At 30.6% G+C, this 19,135-nt stretch overlaps 2 protein-coding genes and 1 long non-coding RNA gene across 6 annotated transcripts in view; 2 read left to right on the top strand and 1 right to left on the bottom strand.

The window, feature by feature from the left end:
- The window catches only part of LOC114337348 (myb-like protein AA), an 87,795-nt gene extending 85,023 nt beyond the window's left edge, over positions 1-2,772 (bottom strand). For all 3 annotated transcript variants that reach the window (XM_050650764.1, XM_050650766.1, XM_050650765.1), the window contains exon 1: positions 2,480-2,772. The gene's annotated coding sequence lies outside the window, so the exon portion shown is untranslated. The remainder of the gene's footprint in view (positions 1-2,479) is intronic.
- Positions 2,773-10,425: 7,653 nt separating this feature from the next.
- On the top strand, positions 10,426-12,946 carry LOC126884692 (uncharacterized). Of its 2 annotated transcripts, none has more exons than XR_007698132.1 (2): positions 10,426-10,781; positions 12,065-12,946. It is a non-coding gene; the product is annotated as an uncharacterized LOC126884692 (long non-coding RNA). The 2 variants fall into 2 exon arrangements; XR_007698131.1 differs by having other exon boundaries at positions 10,426-10,791.
- A 2,161-nt stretch (positions 12,947-15,107) lies between these two features.
- The window catches only part of LOC114337349 (caprin homolog), a 72,895-nt gene continuing 68,867 nt past the window's right edge, over positions 15,108-19,135 (top strand). Inside the window, exon 1 of the mRNA XM_028287757.2 lies at positions 15,108-15,427. Within this exon, the coding sequence (XP_028143558.2) occupies positions 15,287-15,427 (141 nt within the window). The 5' untranslated portion in view covers positions 15,108-15,286. The remainder of the gene's footprint in view (positions 15,428-19,135) is intronic.

Genomic DNA, 19,135 nt, shown 5'->3' with positions numbered 1-19,135 from the left:
CATCTTATCATAGCTTTTATATATCTGGACCTCGGAGGTAAACTACACTATGTCATTTCGAGCAACTGTGTTTAGCCTGTGTTTGCAACAAAGTTTAGAGCACTTAGGATGTTAAAATAACCAATTTGTATAATGCAACTAATAAAATAAGTGGATTAAAGAAACTTATTAAAAAAAACACCATATCGACATAGTGTAGTTTACCTCCGAGGTCCAGATATCTGATGATGTTTTCAGTACCATACACAGTCATCAATTCAGCTTTCCGGCGCCTTCTCCACTCTCCTGTTAATTCCAAATATCATTCTAAGAACTTTTCTTTCAAGTACCAGCAGTTTATTTATTTCCCACAGATGTAGAGTCTATGTTTCAATTCCATATGTAACAATTGGGCGAATAATTGGCATGTATATACAATCTTAATTTAGATTGTCCTTCTAGCAACTTAGATCTTAATAATAATGATATGGAGTATAATGCTCTATTCCACGCAGCTATCTTTGCTGAGACCTCTTTTTATAAATATGTGGTTGTCATCTGTGATTACCACTCCTAGATTTTAAACTCTTTTACTACTTCAAAGTTATGGTCATTAGTAGTTATGTTCTGCCTAACTCTTGGTCTTGGATTTTTGATAACTAGCATGTATTTCGTCTTCTCTTTATTTATTCGAAGGCCCAGACTACCTGTTTCTTCCTAGAGTGGTGAAAACACCTCTATCACGTCTCTTGTAGAATGAGCAACTGCAACTAGATCATCAGCAAAGGCCGACAATAGTTTTGATCCTCGATTCGCAAATCCCCTTGTCGGCTCAGACAATATTTTACTTATTACATATTCTAAGGCCAAATGGATTAGAAAGGGTAATAAGGTGTCACCTTATTCCAGAGGTTATGGTCCCAACAGTGATAAGGGGTCCATCAGGACCTAAGTTCTGGTGTTATACACTTAGTCTTTTATATTTGCTGTCAACAATTGAAGACATTTTTAAACACAGAATTAAAAGCAATTGAGGTACATTTATTGAGAGCCACAAATAATCCTTCAAAGGGCCAAATGTGGCTCGCGAGCCAGTTTGGCCACCCCTAGCATAGTTAATCCTGTAATGACATATAGGGAGGAAACACAGATTGTGCAAAAGAAACATGAATCAATGATAAACGTGACTGAGATGAAATACATGCAAAGAATGGCTGAAGTTATGAAGTTTGAAAGATTTAGAAATGGTGATATAAGAGAGCTGGAGCAAGAAATGATAATGAGGAAGATAGAAAACAAACAATTGAACTGGTTTGACCACATAGAGCGAATGGAGCAACAGAGACTAACAGAGAAGGTATATGAAGATAAAATGGAAAACAAGAAAAAAGGGAAGACTGAGGAAGACATAGATGGACCAAATCCATGACAGATGATAAGAGACATGACGTGATATGAAGAACCTAGCCAGTGCATGGAAGAAATGGATAATAGCTGGAACCCTACATCTGACGCCCTGAAGGACTCTTAAGGATTATGAGAAAGAAGAAGTATCATTATTGTTGTTTTTTGTTTATTCTTAAGACGTTAAGCGCCAGAAAGTTCCCTATACACCATGGAGGTCCCTAGAGACCGCTGCATATTGACAAAACTGCTACTTGGCCTGGGAGGCATTTTTTCAATATTTTGTTGTTTTCAGCATTTAACATATTGTATTGGCAATGAGCATGTGTGCTTGTTTGTATAGTAATTTCCAGCCATGTCTATCTGTAAAATGTAACTGACTTCACAAAAAAATGAATACTAAAATTACTAGACAGTTGTGTCTCAGATTAGCGAACCGACTACATCACTTTAGTTTTGTAGTTATGAGATTTTATAGTTTTGTTTTGGTCAAAAATAAAACATTAGCTTTTGCCATTTATAGCAATATAGATATATTGTTATACATTTGTCAATTTAAACTTACAAACTGGTGAACTGGTATTGCTATTTCAAACAAATTATTAAATATATATAAAAAAAGTGGCAACAAATATTTTGAAAGATATTGATTAGATGGTTAATTAGGAAGATAGGGAAGCATGTGTCACATTTTAGCTAAAATACTGTGCTTTATAAGTAAATTACACCCGAATTACCTACAGAATTAGTAGTAATGGGTAGAAATAATGAAATAAAAGCAATCTTCAAAAAAGAATAGCAGAGTAACCTTGAACTATTGTGAAGCCAATTTTCTTTTAAAAAAATAAATAACACTACACTTTTTTATTTATTTACCGGGGATATCAACGTGGGATTAAAACATAGCTAACATTCGAAAAATGTGCAATCTTATATCCAAAATAAACTAAATCAATCTTGACCTCTGACATGAAATCAACAAAATCAACGCTATGCCCAAAGCCACTTGAATGGTAAAATCTCGTAGAAGTACTAAAATATACCGGAATGTTCATGGGGGAGGATCAAATCTATTTTAAGTTAAAGTTGTACTTACTTCTCATTTGAAATTGCAGAAATCAGGAATATTTTCAATATAAATTTCATAAATATGGCTACAGAAGATGTGGACAAGGTCTATTCATAAGCAAAAAACACTCGAAATCTTATATATGATTAAGTCACTATTGCCGATAAACCATAAAATATCTAAGCTTTTATAATTCGCTAACTATTTACAAAGTTTTATCTTCAAAAGTTTCATTTTTAACATGTTTTCTTCTAACAATTTTGTATGCACTAGCTCACCAAACTTTGGTCCGCCATTTTACAATTTTCACTAACAATGGGAGGCGCCATCTTTTGGACTGTAGGGTTTTGGCGCTAAAGTTAATTTTTTATTGTATTTTATTTTTCAAATATAAAAAGGTTAACAGGAAATATAAGGTTATTTTTATATTAAATCATTAAGGTATATGAAGGAGCTACCTAAAATTAGAATATGTAAAACGTTTTAAGGCAAATAAGTCTTAAACACAGCATATTTTGTAGCTCCAGATTTAAATAAAGTTTGATCACTATTATACCTTTTTGGCAATTTTACAATAAATTTAAGCAAAAATTTGTTAAAAACAAATACATTCTACCTAAATATTAATCTCATCATTTTGAATTTATGTTTAAAAACTTTGAAAATCTAATCTGCATGATTCCATTGGTGTATTAATGGTGGTAGCACTGTGTGACCTATGTCAAATTTCAAATACACATACACAAGACATCTTCAAATGACAAACAGAATAACATTTCCCACATTCGTTTGTCTCTTTTTTTCTACGGGTTTTAAAGGAAAGAATGACGATTTTATTCAAAAATTTGATCATTACAAAATTTGCATTAAAAAATTTCAAGTCTTTTTGAGATGTCAAAATCAGTACCAAAAATATCAATTAATATTTTCAAAATATTGTTTATTTATTTTATTCATTTCATTCCCCTAGCAGGAATCAGTTCAAATGAGAGAAATTGTCAGGGTTATTTGTCATTTCAAAATACTCCTGCAGGGGGAGACTGCACAAACACAAAGGCATGGGGGAAAGTGGGAAAGGAGTGCGAAATGATTACAGTGGCGGATCTACGGGGAGGGAAAATGGGAAAATTTCCCCCTTAACAACCCAGCAAACAGACTTGAGCCCAATTACGTGATAATTACGTTAAATTTACGGCAAATTTCAACGAATACGTAACTCGGTGATTTATGACGGGAAAAAAACGTATTTCAGTGCCAAATCATTCACCTATATATTTGTGCTTTCTTTATACATATTTGACATTAGAATAATATAAAATCATAATGACGAATATAGTACATGTTTTTTATAATATTTGTGAATTTTGGTTACATCGCAAAGGTACGTTTATTTCACGTAATAATCACGAAACAGAAATAACTTCCTTTGGTTAAATTTTGAGAAATATTTTGGAAACAAAAATTTTACAACGCTGTTGGTTAAATACGTATCGCTTGAATTTTACTCATTGTATTTTATGGACGTCGAAAAATTAGATGTATTTCACGTAAAAGTAATGTAAATAATACCAATATTTAAACAAAAAGTTTATGATTTCGCTTTTAAGATCATTTAGCATAACTATTTCAATCCAACCTTGATTTGAAGCTATTTTTTTCTTTAAAAATATCCCATGAGCTAAAATGATGTTGAGTCTTATTTTCAAATCGCGCGCGGTGATGAAGAACTACCAAACCTTTCTCCTCCTTTAAATACCATCACGTGACTAACATAGTTGGTTCGAAAACTAAATTAATCGATTTATCGAATAATAGATACCTTTCGATAGGATTATTTTTTTATATTATTCTGGTATTGAAATATATTTTTAGTAAGACCAATTAGTTAATAGTAGAAGAAATTTAAAAACAAAAAGAAAATTCGTAATACTAATTTAAGGTAAGTAGAATAGTTTAACTATAATTTAAAAATAATCGATTTTTATAATCGATTATCATTACCTCTAACATCAGCAGCATCAGCTTCTCATTCTCTGGCTTCTGGCTTCTCACATTTCTCACAACAAAAAGTGAAACGTGAAGAGCTTTATTTCACTCGTTTTATTTTAGGCGGGTTTATTTATAGTATAATGTCTTTGGTATTAACGTTTACCTCACTGCTCGAGGGTTGAAGTGCCATGATGCAATTAGAAAAAACAAGAAAGTGTCGAAGTGTCCTCCTCGAAATAAAAAGTGACCTGTGTTGTGTTTTGTGTTGGCAAATTTTTTAATGTGTCTTTAGGTCGGTATTTTTTGGTTCATTATCTTATATAATAATTATACAGGACAAATGTTTTAAAGTCTCTAAATTCTACTAAATAAATACATTGTTAATACTTTATATGCTTGTTTTATTTATATTATATGGATAATAATTACGTGATTCATAAGTTAATTAAGGTCGAATTATTTACGTGAACCGAGGACGTATCTTTCACGTGAATACTAATATATACATTTTCTTAAAGATACGTTAATCAACACGTATTTGTAACGTGAATTTCCCGAAACATTTTATTGCTATTTAAGGTAAATAACACGTCTATTGAAGACGAGTTATTCACGTAATTTAAAGACGTATTTGCAATGTGACATTCCAACCAAATTTTCACGTGAAATTCACGTAAACAATTTACGTATATTGGTGACAAATGTACTTAAAATTCACGTAATTAACACCTCGGTCTGTTTGCTGGGAAGGTCCAAAATTAAAGAAAAAAGTTAAAACAGGAATATAACTGATATTAGCTATTAATTAGAAATTAGCTGATATATGAAACTTAAGCGACAGACAGACTAATTCAACCCAATAAACACGCTAGTCGGAAAGAGTGCATATAAATGCTTATAAGTGAATGAGTACAAACGTGGTACTAACCATGATACTATAAATAACAAGATAGTATCTTCCCGTGCAGCGTAAATACGTCCGAGTTCGCGCATCGCATGACGTAACTGGAGACCGGAACTTGAATTCTTGTTGTTAGCTCATAGTCCAGGCTGTATCGTCGCCCTCGTTAGGTAACATATTCCGATCCGATTTTGTTGCACAAACTCACTTAAAAAGAGTTCCTTATATATAACCAATACACAGAGTGCCGGGATGTGCCGCGGTGCCGCGGAAAATTGTTTAAACAATTTTTTTAAACAAATTCAAAAAATCAATTTTTTCACTTCGTATAATTTTTTTAGATTCTTTGGGTCATTATGAGCCAAAAAGGTCTCTTGTAATTTTTCTCTAAAATTGACTGTTATTCCGTTATACTCGATTTAAAATTTGAAAAACGCGAAAATGGCCATTTTCAAGGCTTAATGACTCGGTTAAAAATTATTATTATAAAAGTCAAAAAGTGACTGAATCAAAGTTGAAAGCCCCCCTATAGCACCCTGAAGAAAGTTTGTCATTATTTTATTACTGAGCTGTTATTTTTAATTGTTAACTATGAGCACTAAGTGAGGCGGCCGTCAATGTGAGCGCAAGTGAGATGCACTATTAGACGGCCGGAATGGGGCATCTCTTTCGCACTCACTATTGACGGCCGCCTATATGCAGTTAGCGCTCATTGTTAATAATTAAAAATAACAGCTTAGTGATAAAACAATGACAAAAATGCAGGATCTTGTAGGGTGGACTTCTTTGATTTGTTCACTTTCTAACTTTCATAGTTATAATTTTTAATCCAGTTATTAAGCCTTGAAAATGGTAATTTTTGCGTTTTTCAAATATTATATCGCGTATAAATTGACAAAAATAAATTTTAGAGGAAAATCACAAGAGACCTTTTTTGCTTATAATGACCCAAAAAAATCTAAGAAAATTGAAAGAATTGAAAAAATTAATTTTTTGAATTTGTTTAAAAAAATTGTTTAAAAAATTTTCTGACCGCGGCACCTCCCGTCGCCCTGTGGATTTGTTATAAGGAACTCTTTTTTAGTACGTTTGTGCAAAAAAATCGAACCGGAATAATTTATATACCTCTAACGGGGGCGACCATACAGTCTGGACTATACAACAGCGAGCTGAAATCATTCGGACATTACGAACCATTACGAACTTGGGTCTCCAGTTACGTAACGACTCCCTTCTCTTCGAGATGCGCAATATATTATCTTGTTATTTATAGTATCATGGTACTAACAAAGCGATTTAACTATGCATCCAAACTTAATAAAATTTCGAGGCCATTGATTTTCAAACTGTTTTTTTTTTACAATAAAATCTGCCTCTATATTCACGCGCTTATTATTTATATGGTCTATTATTTAAAACACCGATAGTACTGAATAATTACGCGTGTAAAATAATATAAAAACAGGATTAAACATGCATGTTAACGCATATATTTCATATAAAAATTTTAACTATTTAGAATGGGAAATAAGCCACAATATTATTAAAAAATGATTTTTATTAACGTTTCGACGCCCAAATCGGGTGCCGTTGTCAAAATACAAAATACTATTAATATAAACAAAAATGTTGTTGCTTAGTAAAAAAATTCTTCTAATAATTTATTTAATTTGACTCATTTATATCGGCAATTCAGATACATATGATACATTTTAAAGTAGAAGACTTTAAAATGATATTGCCAATATTTATGAGTTGCGTTCCTGCGACGACTTTACTGAAAGATAGTTCATTCGATTACATGAAATCAACCCCAACTCAAGAATATCCGTCACTAAAAAAATCATAGCATGTGATCTGTCTTTAAAAAGACAACTACATGCAACGGTGACATTAAAATTCTCGCGTTAGAGATCTCATAGTAAATCACGAGGGAAAACCAGGAAAAACCTCGTGATACTATCCCGACATCGTAAGTATTTGGTCTTACATTTAATTTACTCTCAAAATTAATACCAAATTCTGACTTTACTATAATTTTGTTTAAATTATAAATAATATCAATAATACATGGGTATATAAGTAATACTAAAATATAAAATATGTACTAACTCGACTATTGACTTACTAATTGTGGTATTTTCTTTCTATTGACTTCCTCTTTCAGTATGGGTATCCACATCCTACTGCATTCCACCGAGGAATTTGCGACACAATTGGTTTCGTTTAGCATAATTAGAGCCGCTTCTTTGATTTTTCTCTTTTTACTATCTGTTTCTTTCAGGACTATACTTGAATCTCTCCACTGAACTCTATGTTCATTATCCCATGCGTGTTGACATATTTGAGATCTATCAAATTCTCTATTTTTAATATAAGATTGATGTTCACTTATTCTAACGTTTAATGGTCTTGATGTTTCACCTATATAAAACTGTTAGCATTCACAAGGTATTTTATAAATACAATTCTTTGTCCTTTCTTGTTCATTGTTAGGTTTAGTTTTAGATAGAATAGATCTCAATGTGTTGGTTGTTTTGAATGTTGTTGAAATGTTGAATTTATTTCCTATTGTTTTAAGTTTCTCGGATAGTCCTTTTATGTATGGTATTGATATTTTCCTCGTATTATTTCTTGTGAATTATTATTTCATATAAAAAGTTTAGTTATTTATTCTAGACCAGATAAGGATCTGTGAAAAAACGTCTATTTTTGGATGTGAAAGGTGGCATTCGGATTTTTGCAGATAAAGTTATGATTGCAGATAAATTGACTTATGCTCCTTCTAAAATATGCCCGTAACATTAATAAAAAAATTTAAATATTTAAAAATTTCGAAAAACGTCGATTTTTTTCTGCTTTCTTTGCTTATAACTTTAAAACGATTCGTTTTGGAACAAAGTCGTAGGGAAATAAAATAAAGATAATTGAATTTTGTATGATATACGACTGGTCAAAAATGTCTTAACTTATTACCTTTTCTGCAATATAGCAATAAATACAAAATAAGGGGGCAAAATACGCCTGTTGTTATTCAATGTTTTTAACCACTTTGGTGGCACTTAGAACCTTAGTAATTCGCTTAGGAAATTCTTTGTAACATACTTAAACCGTGTACCAAAACCAAATTTCATTAAAATCTACCTAATAGATTTTGCATAATAAATTTGCTTCTAAATGTTTTTAAAAAAGTTCAAATTTTTTAAAATATTTCTGAACAAAAAGTAGACCATTTAGAAGTTGTCTAATTTTTTTACATATAAAGAGGTGCTCTACCTATCTAATAAACTTTACAGAATTAAAATCGGATTATTTAAGGGGCCTCAGCAATGTTTTAAACTTATAAACAATTTTTTGGCTTATAAACAAATAGCTTTGTTTAATTATAAAAAAATTAATTTTTAGCAATGCAAATAATTAAAACCGGTATAATTTGACTTAAACTTTCAAATGCTATCAGCAGAATTGCTATTTTATTTTTTAATCAAAAGTTATTCGCGTTCAAAAATTGCAATTTTTCGAATTTTTGAAAGTTCCACTGCGTTTATCTCGAAAACTATGCATCATACGAAAAAACTTGTAAGAACATTTTTTGCTTAGAATTGCCCAAGAAATACAAAAAAATGTTTTATTCTGCGAAAAATCGATGTTATGTAATTCCTCAAGTTCTTTGTTTATAACAATCTTATCGACATCCGGATCAACTGTTACCCAAAAAAATCGTGTTCTACGGGTCATAATACATAAAAAGAACTTGGGCAAGTCAATCTAAATAAAGGAGCCCGTAGCACCCCCTCCTGGACACAGGACTATAATTTGTTTATAAGCCAAAAAATTGTTTATAACTTTAAAACATTGCTGAGGCTGCTTAAACAATCCGATTTCAATTCTGTAAAGTGCATTAGATAGGTGGAGTGCTTCTTTATATGTAAAAAATTGACAAATCTTTGTATGTTCTAGTTTTTGTTGTGCAAGATTTTAAAATTTTTTAATTTTTTAAAAGAAGTTTAGATTGCAAAATTGTTATTCAAAATCTAGTAAGTCAATTTTATTGAAATTTGGTGTACGGTTTTAGCACATTACAAAGATTTTCTAAGCGAATTAGGAAGGTTCCAAGTGTAACCTAAGTGATGGGAAATCATTGAATAAGGACAGGCTTATTTTGCCCCCTTATTTTATATTTATTGCTATTTTGCAACAAGGGTGATAAATTAAGACATTTTTAACTATGTAATCGCATCTGATAGAAAATTTAATTATCTTTGTTTTATTCCTATACGACTTTGTTCCAAAATGAATCGTTTTAAAGTTATAAGCAAAATAAGTAGAAAAAAAACGAAATTTTTTGAAATTTTTAAATATTTTTTTATTTTTATTAATGTTCCGGGCATATTTGAGAAGGAGCATAAATCAATTATTATTAATGAAGTTATCACCTAACTTTATCCGCAAAAATCTGAATGCCACCTCTCACATCCACCTAAAAACAGATAAGGACAAATGACAATCGATGAAAAGCCCTACAGCGGTTGGTAAAATTTTCATTTTTTTTTGTCCCCATGAAAACGCAATTTAATCATAGCATTAACTTTTGACATAACATTAACAATTTACTTTTTTATTCCAGATTTTCTTTTTAATTTGTATAATTTTATTTGTATATTATACAGAATAGTCCAGTATATAAAAAAGTAAATTGTTAATGCTATGTAAAAAGTTAATGCTATGATTAAATTGCGTTTTCATGGGGACAAAAAAAAAATGAAAATTTTACCAACCGCTGTAGGGCTTTTCATCGATTGTCATTTGTTTCGAGCTTCTATCAAGTGTCACATAATATTCATATATCTACGTCATACGTCTTTTGTTTGTATCATTGCATAGCCACCTTTACACCTGTAAAGTAAAGGTGGCTATGATCCAAGGTCCCTATACCATTTCTATGACCTATCTGGTCTATTTATGAACCTTGGCTATGATCATTGGTATAAATTAACGTATGACGTGGATATAACACATAATGTGGTTATTTATTCTGTGATATTATGTGACACATGACAGAAGCTCGAAACGAATCCAGTGGTGGGATCACGATCAGTAGAATGGTAGAATGGTGACGTCACAAAAATAATTCTACAATCGACAATTTTGGTATCACGTTAACACGCTTGGGAAAGTAGAATCGGTGCTCGGCAATGTTCGGATATTCTACTAGCCATGTTAAAAATATCGCTTCTTCTTCTTAAAAATATTGCTTTTTGACGTGTGGTTGTCTTTATTTTGTGGTGGTTGTATTCAAAAAGCTAACCTAAAGAAAGATTATAATTTGTGATTATTTTCAATTTGTATATTTTTGTCTTGGGTTGTTTGGAACTATTTTATTAGAAATCACTAAATTTTTAAATTTTACCTGTGACTAGAGAACATTGTTATATTAAGGTATTTTTATGTAGGTATTTTTTCTATAAATTCCTGTTACTGTAAAGGAAAAATAACACATTAATAAGTTGTAGGTTCATATCATTATTATTAATATATTTTGATGTTTATATTAAATACCGATATAGTTCGACGTTCAGATGCTTCCTGCTCGGATACTTGGTCATATACAAAGAAATGAGCAATTAAGAAATGAAATAAATAGGTATAATATAGAGGAGAATAATGAGAAGGGAAAGTGATACATTTACTTTAGGAGTTTGTAGATCTATTTATATCAACAACAGACATAGTGAACTATTTAATTATTAATTATTATTAATATATTTTGATGTTTATATTAAATACTGATATAGTTCGACTTTTAGATGCTTCCTGCTCATATACAAAGAAATGAGCAATTAAGAAACGAAATAAATAGGTATAATATAGAGGACAATAATGAGAAGGGAAAGTGATGCATTTACTTTAGGAGTTTGTAGATTTATTTATATTAACAACAGACATGGTGAACTATTTTTTTGAGAGGCTTATACCTCATAATATGTGATAATCCGTTCATCCAAGCAGTGTTGAGCCTTCACTGTAAATTTTTACCTCACTTATTTTTATGCAATAAGTTCCTATCAAAGAGTAGTCGGTCAGAGCTATCAGTTATTTTTCGTCCGCTATAACTTTTCCCACGTGTAGCGATTCATTTTCAAACAAATTAAGTCAAAACATAAAGTGAAATGAACGTTGATGTGTATATACATTTTGTATACTAATATACTAAACACATCGGCGTACGTTTCACTTTATGCCTATATATAACTACTATATCAATTGCCTAAAATACTGTTAGCAACCGTTTAAATGATGTAACAAATTTAACAATTGAACATCTAAGTGAAGAGTCGATTATCTTTCCTACTACATTCGTTCAAAAAGAGAATTTTAAAAGAAAATTTATGCAGAAGTTTAACTTTCCTGGCTGTGTAGGGGCCATAGTTTGCACACATGTTGCTATAATTGCTCCAACGGAACGGGAACATAACTATCTTAATAGAAAAGTTATCTTTCTAAAAATGTAGAAATTGTAACACTCGTTATATAACACTACTTACTTGTAATATTATATTATGTACTATATGCTGCCAATAATCAATTTATAAAAATAATGTATTATCACATAATATATTATATTGCAAATATCACAAAAATTTGTAGTATTTGTTGATATTTGTGTTGAAAAAACTTTGACTAACAAAATAAAGAATAAGTAAAAAATTACAATCTTTTAGGTGTGTGATCCAGACTTAAAAATTTTAAACATCGATGCTAGATGGGGAGGTGCAACACATGATGTGGAGAAACTCAAATGTAAAACTTTTTTGCAGCAGATCGTTTAAAATAGAGATCAAAGCATTTTCCATTTCTATTCTGGCAAAGATTACTTTCACTTCTTAGTTATCTTTGCTGGACGGTGAAGCTTTATATCTTATTATGAAGTATTTTGAACATAAAACTTTTGTTTTATGGATGCATTGATCAAATATCTTAAAGAAATGTTTATTTAAAGTTTCATAATAATTTTTATAAGTAGTTTAATATAATTACTTATTTTTGCACTAGAAATAATAATTGTAAAGCTTCATTGACTAATGGCCAGTTTCACCAAAGATGAATAGTAGTTTATTCGATGAATAAAATTATTCAACTGATAAAACTGACACAACTATGTTTCTCTAACGTCAAATAGTACTTATTTTATTTATTCATCAAATAAATATTTACTCTTCAAATGAATTGACGAGTTAATCTCACTTTAAATATCTATATAAAGAAAATTTGTCAATTTAATTTTAAATTATCAAACTATTCACTGATTTATTTGTTGTTGGTGAAACTGGCCATAGAGAGTAAAATTGCATTATTTTTCAATTTACATAAATTTGTGGTTTATTTGTGATTTATTCTTTGTTCTTATTTTAGTCTTGGTATGAAACAATGTTAAGACAATACTGTGTGCTTTTTCAGTCCTATGAAAGAAAATGTTTTGGATGTAATAGAGAAGTACTACAACTTTGTTATGAAGATTTGTCTTTATGTTATTTTTATAATGTTCATGGATTATATTTGTTTTTATGTTTTCTTCAGTTTAAATAAAGTTTATGTTTTACCCATTATTGATTTTTATTTCAACCTGAAAATTATAATGATAATAGTAAGAGGATTCTGAGGTTTTTCTGCAGAAACAATGCATTTTTTGAGAAAAAATATTTCACAAAAATTAAGGTTAATTTTGTAAAAGTCAGACTGTCCTCTGTAGTTAATTTACATATATTTATATATTGTTCTGAAGCTGCTTCTTTGTGATATCGTATGCAATATACTATTTTATTGTGAAATATTCCACGATTTAGTTAAAAATAAAATTTATTAACGTTTCAACTTCCAAGTCGGAAATCGTTATTGAAATACAAAATCTTAATTAATATTTTAGTACTCATTAATAAGTTGAATTAAAATTGATTATATTAATTTATATTTTATATTTCGATAACTGCTTCGGAAGTGGAAGTTAAAACATCAATAAATTTCATTTTTCACTTAAATTGTGGCTTTTTCCCAATAAAATAGTAAATCATATATTTTTATTAACTAAACTTATGCCTGGTAGCACCAACAAATCTTAAACTCAGCTCAGCTCATAGATATGGCCGCTTTAAGTTTCACTCACATTGCACCATAATTTTCGATTCTTATCTAAATAAATTAAATAATCCATTGTGCCAAGCTGAAAACTGATCTAAGACTCAATGATGCCACACATACATATATTTCGCAATCTGAGCTTAAGGCACGTCTAAAGTTTAAGATCTGTTGGTGCAACCAGGCATTAAACATCTTTATATAGGTAAGCTTTCAGAATACAAATAATGTGCAAAAGAATAAGCATTTTAATCAAAAGATTAAATTCAAACAAATTTTTATAAAAAAACTACAAATAATTTAAATAACTTATTAAAAACAATCACAGTGAAGGTCAAACTTTTTTTTTATCTGCATCAACCACTAGGGTTATTAGCGGTAGGTTTATATATTTACTATAAGTATGGGTTGTTAAACAGTATATAAAATCAAAATGTACCTACAATTATGTAGAAAAAAGTTTTATTCATCTAAGAAACATACAGTGTAAGTAGATACATTCACCAATCTATTTTGAGACAAAATTCTATTCTGTACAGGTTTAAGGTACCAGTATCACGAAGAAATAAAGTTGATGTCTCCAAATAAAGGAAAGCCAAACATGTTATTTAGGTTTGTTGCTTCGTTATCCTGCTATTAGTTATCTCAAAATAAAAACTAATTGTATTTTTGCAAAACAGTCACTATGAAAAACCACGAGAAACTTTCTTTACATGTCTATGAGAAAAACCGTTGATTGAAATATTATGTAAAACATATTAGTGAACATAAACAATAACAATAAACAAGACAAAAAATACGGAAGCGGGAAAAATAAATATCTGTCATATTGCCATATTGGTTCTGTTTTTGTTTATTAACATGAGAAAGAAAGAGATTAACCGTCCTTTCTACAGCTAAGAAGTGGTAGTTTGAGGAGGATTTTTATTCTACAAGGGTGGGGATAAAATTCGACTGGAAACGACCATTCTATTCATCGTGATACCAAATTTACGCTTGCAGGCGATAATCGACGGTTGCTAGGCAACGTGACGTCAGCATTCTACCATTCTACCGATCGTGATCCCACCGCAGGCGACTCGGCGACTGTGAATGAAAAGCCCTGTTGTTCGGACATATTTTGGAACTGTGAGATGAAGTAAATGAGATTTATTGTGAAATAGCGCCGTAGGAAACATAAAATATGCATAAAATAACGAATAAATGATAACGAAAACGGTTGTATGTTGAAATTGAATTGGAAACTTAAAGCTAATTTATAAATTTCTTTATTTTCAGAATTTTTCGAAGGTTTTCATATAAGAAAAATAAAAAACAAACAATTATACATTACAAAACAAACAATAATTAAAACAAATCGGATTATTAATATTTTCTTCTAAGAGATGTCGCCCTATACATATTTGATTTACCATGTTTTATCCTACATTACATTTGGACTTAACTTTTATTTATTTAATTCTATATATGAATAAATCAGAGATATAGTTATAAAAGAATTTTTGCGAAAATTATTAAAAATACTACTTCAACGGTAATAACCAGGTTAACCAATTGAACATTGCCAAAATCGACCATTTTGAATATGATGATTTCCGTTTTATAAACCAATAAGCGAATGGGAATGGCTGTTTCCGCTTTATAAAGTTGTCGGCTTTTCAATGGAGATCCTCATTCCTAAAGTGCTGTCAATAGTTTTGTAACATTTCGACTATTTTACTGCAAAAATAATTACAAAGGCGACCTGTATATCTCTCTAATCATCGAGAGGTATTTATATTATTTGGATTTTTTCTAATATTAGTGATAAAATGCCCTCAGCGGCTAGTGTCAAGATTGACAAGCAAATTAACCCGGAAAATGCATTAGCAGAATCTGCACAAAATTTAACACCTCTTAGGCAAGCTATTACTGTTATCGAACACAAAATTAGGAATTTGGAAAAACGAAAGGTAAGTCAAGTAAATAAAAAAATATATATTCTAGCAAACTTTCTTGATTAAGTGTTACATTGTCCTCGTTTCTTATAATGGATGTAGTTCGCTGTCATTTACGGTGTTTTTAGGTCTGACGTGGGGATTAATTGTAACTTTCCTTTGAAGACTAGCTATAATAAAATTTATTAATATTGCTTTGATGACCCTTTACTGTAACATGTTTAAAAACAATACTATCTAATAATGTTGATCATTTTATTTGCAGATTAAACAATTCAAAAATATTTCCTGTCTTACAAGAGTTTATAAACTTTTCCTATAATAGTACATAATATATAAAATGCTACTTTTTTTTATTATTTATTAAATGAACAATCCAGCTAATCTTAGGACTAACCAACAGTTTGTATTTAAACCTGTTTAAGACCTACTGTCCTAGGTGTTCCCAAGGGTTCATCTTAGAGTCCAATAATTATTGTTGCACACTTCACTGTTGTGGCTAGGGTCACTGTCCGAATTTAAACTGACATTTATCTATTATCACATAAGTTCAAAAGATTTGGTGTGTTTGAGCCTGCGGACTAGGTCTTGATTATCTAAAAGTTCTAATACTTCACTGTTTGTATGGTTGTGGGGTCTGTTTTTGTGACCCTTGGCAATCTTCTTTATTTCTTCTTTAATTATTGCTATATGAAGTTTCCTGAGATAGGTCTTCGTTGGGGATAATATAACATGGAGTGTTGACTATGTTTCTTAATGCAGTGGAGTTACGGTAATTTATTTATTATTTATTTAGGGACCGAAGTCCATTAGTACATGATACAATTAAATTAAAATGTCACACAAATTAGAAAAACAAGATCTAGTAGGTACAAAATTGGTAAATACATAACAAACAATAATAAAGAATAAAATTACTTGCTCTCATTTAACAATTGAGAGCTAGAACATTTTGAAATTGACAAATACAACTTATCCTAGAACAAAGACAATAACAGTAACAGTAGTTGACAAATCAGTCTTGAAATTAGAACCTTAAGTTAAGTATAAATGTAATTGTGTGGAAAACGCAGTAAAGTCGTTCACAAAGAAATCAATTTGTGGAGATAATGTGTTTGCTAATTTAATAGTTTTAGAGAGATAGGAACTTGAACCATAATTTGTGCGGTTAATGACCTCGTGGAAGGTGGTCACAGAACGGGTGGTTCTTGAAGGTACATGTAGACCAATTTTATTTAAAAGTGGGATACAGAATTTATGACCATGAATTAAGTTATATAAGAAGCAAAGATCTTTATGTTGACGACGACTCTGTAATGAGTCAAGTCGAATAATTTGCAGTAAAGACTCATAACTTTGACCAGTGAGATGCATCTTATAAACATAATAACGTAAGAATTTACGCTGAACTTGTTCGATTTTATTAATATGACAGTTATATTGAGGTGACCAAACACATGATGCATAATCTAAATGTGGTCTAACCAAAGAACAATAAAGAAATTTTAAAGAACGACCAGTCGTAAAGTCATAGCTGCATCTTTTAACAAAGCCAAGCATCTTTAATGACTTAGAAACCATGCTATTAATGTGTAGGTTGAAATTCAAGTTAGTATCAAGAATAACACCCAGATCTATAACTGAGTCAACTAATTGTAACCTAGTGTCCCGTATAAAGTAAGAATTATTCTCAAAGTGTCTTAGTCGAGTAAAAGTTATAGCATGGCATTTGTTTGCATTTAAGTCCATACCATTAAGTGAGCACCATTCCACAAGACCATTAAGATCTGATTGCAAATTGTAGTGATCCAAATCAGAGGTAATTATGTGAAGTAATTTAAGATCATCAGCAAATAGAAGAAATTGAGCAAAATGAAGCTTTTATTTATGTCATTTATAAATAAATTAAAAAGGATAGGTCCTAAGTGGGAGCCTTGAGGTACACCCGATGTAACTATAATTTCATTAGAGAAATAATTCTTAATACGAACTATCTGCCTTCTATCTAATAGATAATTTCGAATCCAACTAAGCAGAGGATCAGAGAAACCCAACTGTTCGATCTTATGTAACAATAACGTATGGTTGACTCTATCGAATGCCTTGGAAAAATCTGTATAAATCGCATCTACCTGTTGTTTACTTTCCAATGCTTCATTTAAGAAGGAATATAATTTAACAAGTTCATTTCAGTTGATCTGGAATAATTGGAACCAAACCCATTTCAGATTAAACAGATTTTCTTAAAACACCCTGTTAATACAAAATAACATAAATAATATTCATATCATTAAGTACAATACTTTCGTTTTGAACGCAGTAAGAGCCTATGATAATAAGAAGGAAATAATTGACCCTTTAATACAGGGGTGGGCAAAAGCCGGCCGGCCCTTTTGCTTACTTTATCCGACCTGTTGAAAAATTCTTCGTCAAATTTCTTTGCCTAAATCAGCGGTTCTCAATCTGTGGTACATGTACCAATGGTGATACATATCATTATTTGAGGTGGTACAGCAAACCGCAAAAACAGCCAAAATCAACACCACTATTATAGTTAATTAGATCACCTAGCTAAATAGGTATTTCAGTTAGGTGATACTAAAAGTAACAAAAAGTAAACTGCTCGTCAAAAGTTAGGGATATAGAAAATTCTGCTGAATTTTTATAGTAGATTTTTTCGTGAACAGATTAACGGATTCCGCTGATTTTTTTTTTATTTTACACTTTTCTTTAGTATTTACACAGTTATGCAAAGCTTTACTCAAACTTTTTTTTGTACTTATACCGGGAGGAAGAAAAGAAATGTTTTTCTTATGTTAAGTTTGAGACATCCTGTAGGGAGGACGAGGTACAAATGGGAGTATATATCGAAATCGTATTGTAGTCTTATGTTTTGTGAACATTTTGTTTTTTGAATGTCCCTGATATCTTTAGAAATGAAAAAATTGACGGTTTTGTAATTTAACATGTGTTTTAACCGAAACAAAAGTTTGAGACACCTTGTAGGGAGAAAAAGGCACAACGATGAGTATACCTCGATATTTTGTTGTAGTCTCATATTTTGTCAATATTTTATTTTTTAATTTCTCTGATATCTTTAATAACAAAGAAACTAGACGATATTACTCTTTAATATGTGTTTTAACTGACGACATGCGTCACACCACACATGTGAAACATAGAAAAACATATGAAAGATAGCTGTCTAGTTTCTTTGTTATTAAAGATATCAGGAAATTAAAAAAATAAAATATTCAAAAAATATGAGACTACAACATAATATCGGGGTATACTCACCTTTGTGCCTTTTTCTCCCTACAAGGTGTCTCAAACTTTTGTTTCGGTTAAAACACATGTTAAATTACAAGACCGTCTATTTTTTTTTGTTTCTAAAGATATCAGGGACATTCAAACAACAGCATGTTCACAAAACATAAGACTACAATATTATTCTGATTTATACTCACATTTGTACCTCGTTCTCCCTACAGGGTGTCTCAAACTTAACACAAGAAAAACATATTTTTTTCTTCCACCCGGTATAAGTACAAAAAATAAGTTTGAGTAAACCTTTGCACAACTGTGTAAATACTAAAGAAAAGGCTAAAATAAAAAAAAATAGCGGAATCCGTCTGTTCGCGAAAAAATCAACTATGAAAATCAGCATAACTATATCCCAACTTTTGACGAGCAGTTTAGGGGTCGTTCAAGTATTATGTAACG

This window comes from Diabrotica virgifera, chromosome 5 (genome assembly GCF_917563875.1).
Source record: "Diabrotica virgifera virgifera chromosome 5, PGI_DIABVI_V3a".
In the NCBI taxonomy this organism is placed as follows: domain Eukaryota; kingdom Metazoa; phylum Arthropoda; class Insecta; order Coleoptera; family Chrysomelidae; genus Diabrotica; species Diabrotica virgifera.
This window is presented reverse-complemented; position numbering and strand designations above follow the sequence as displayed.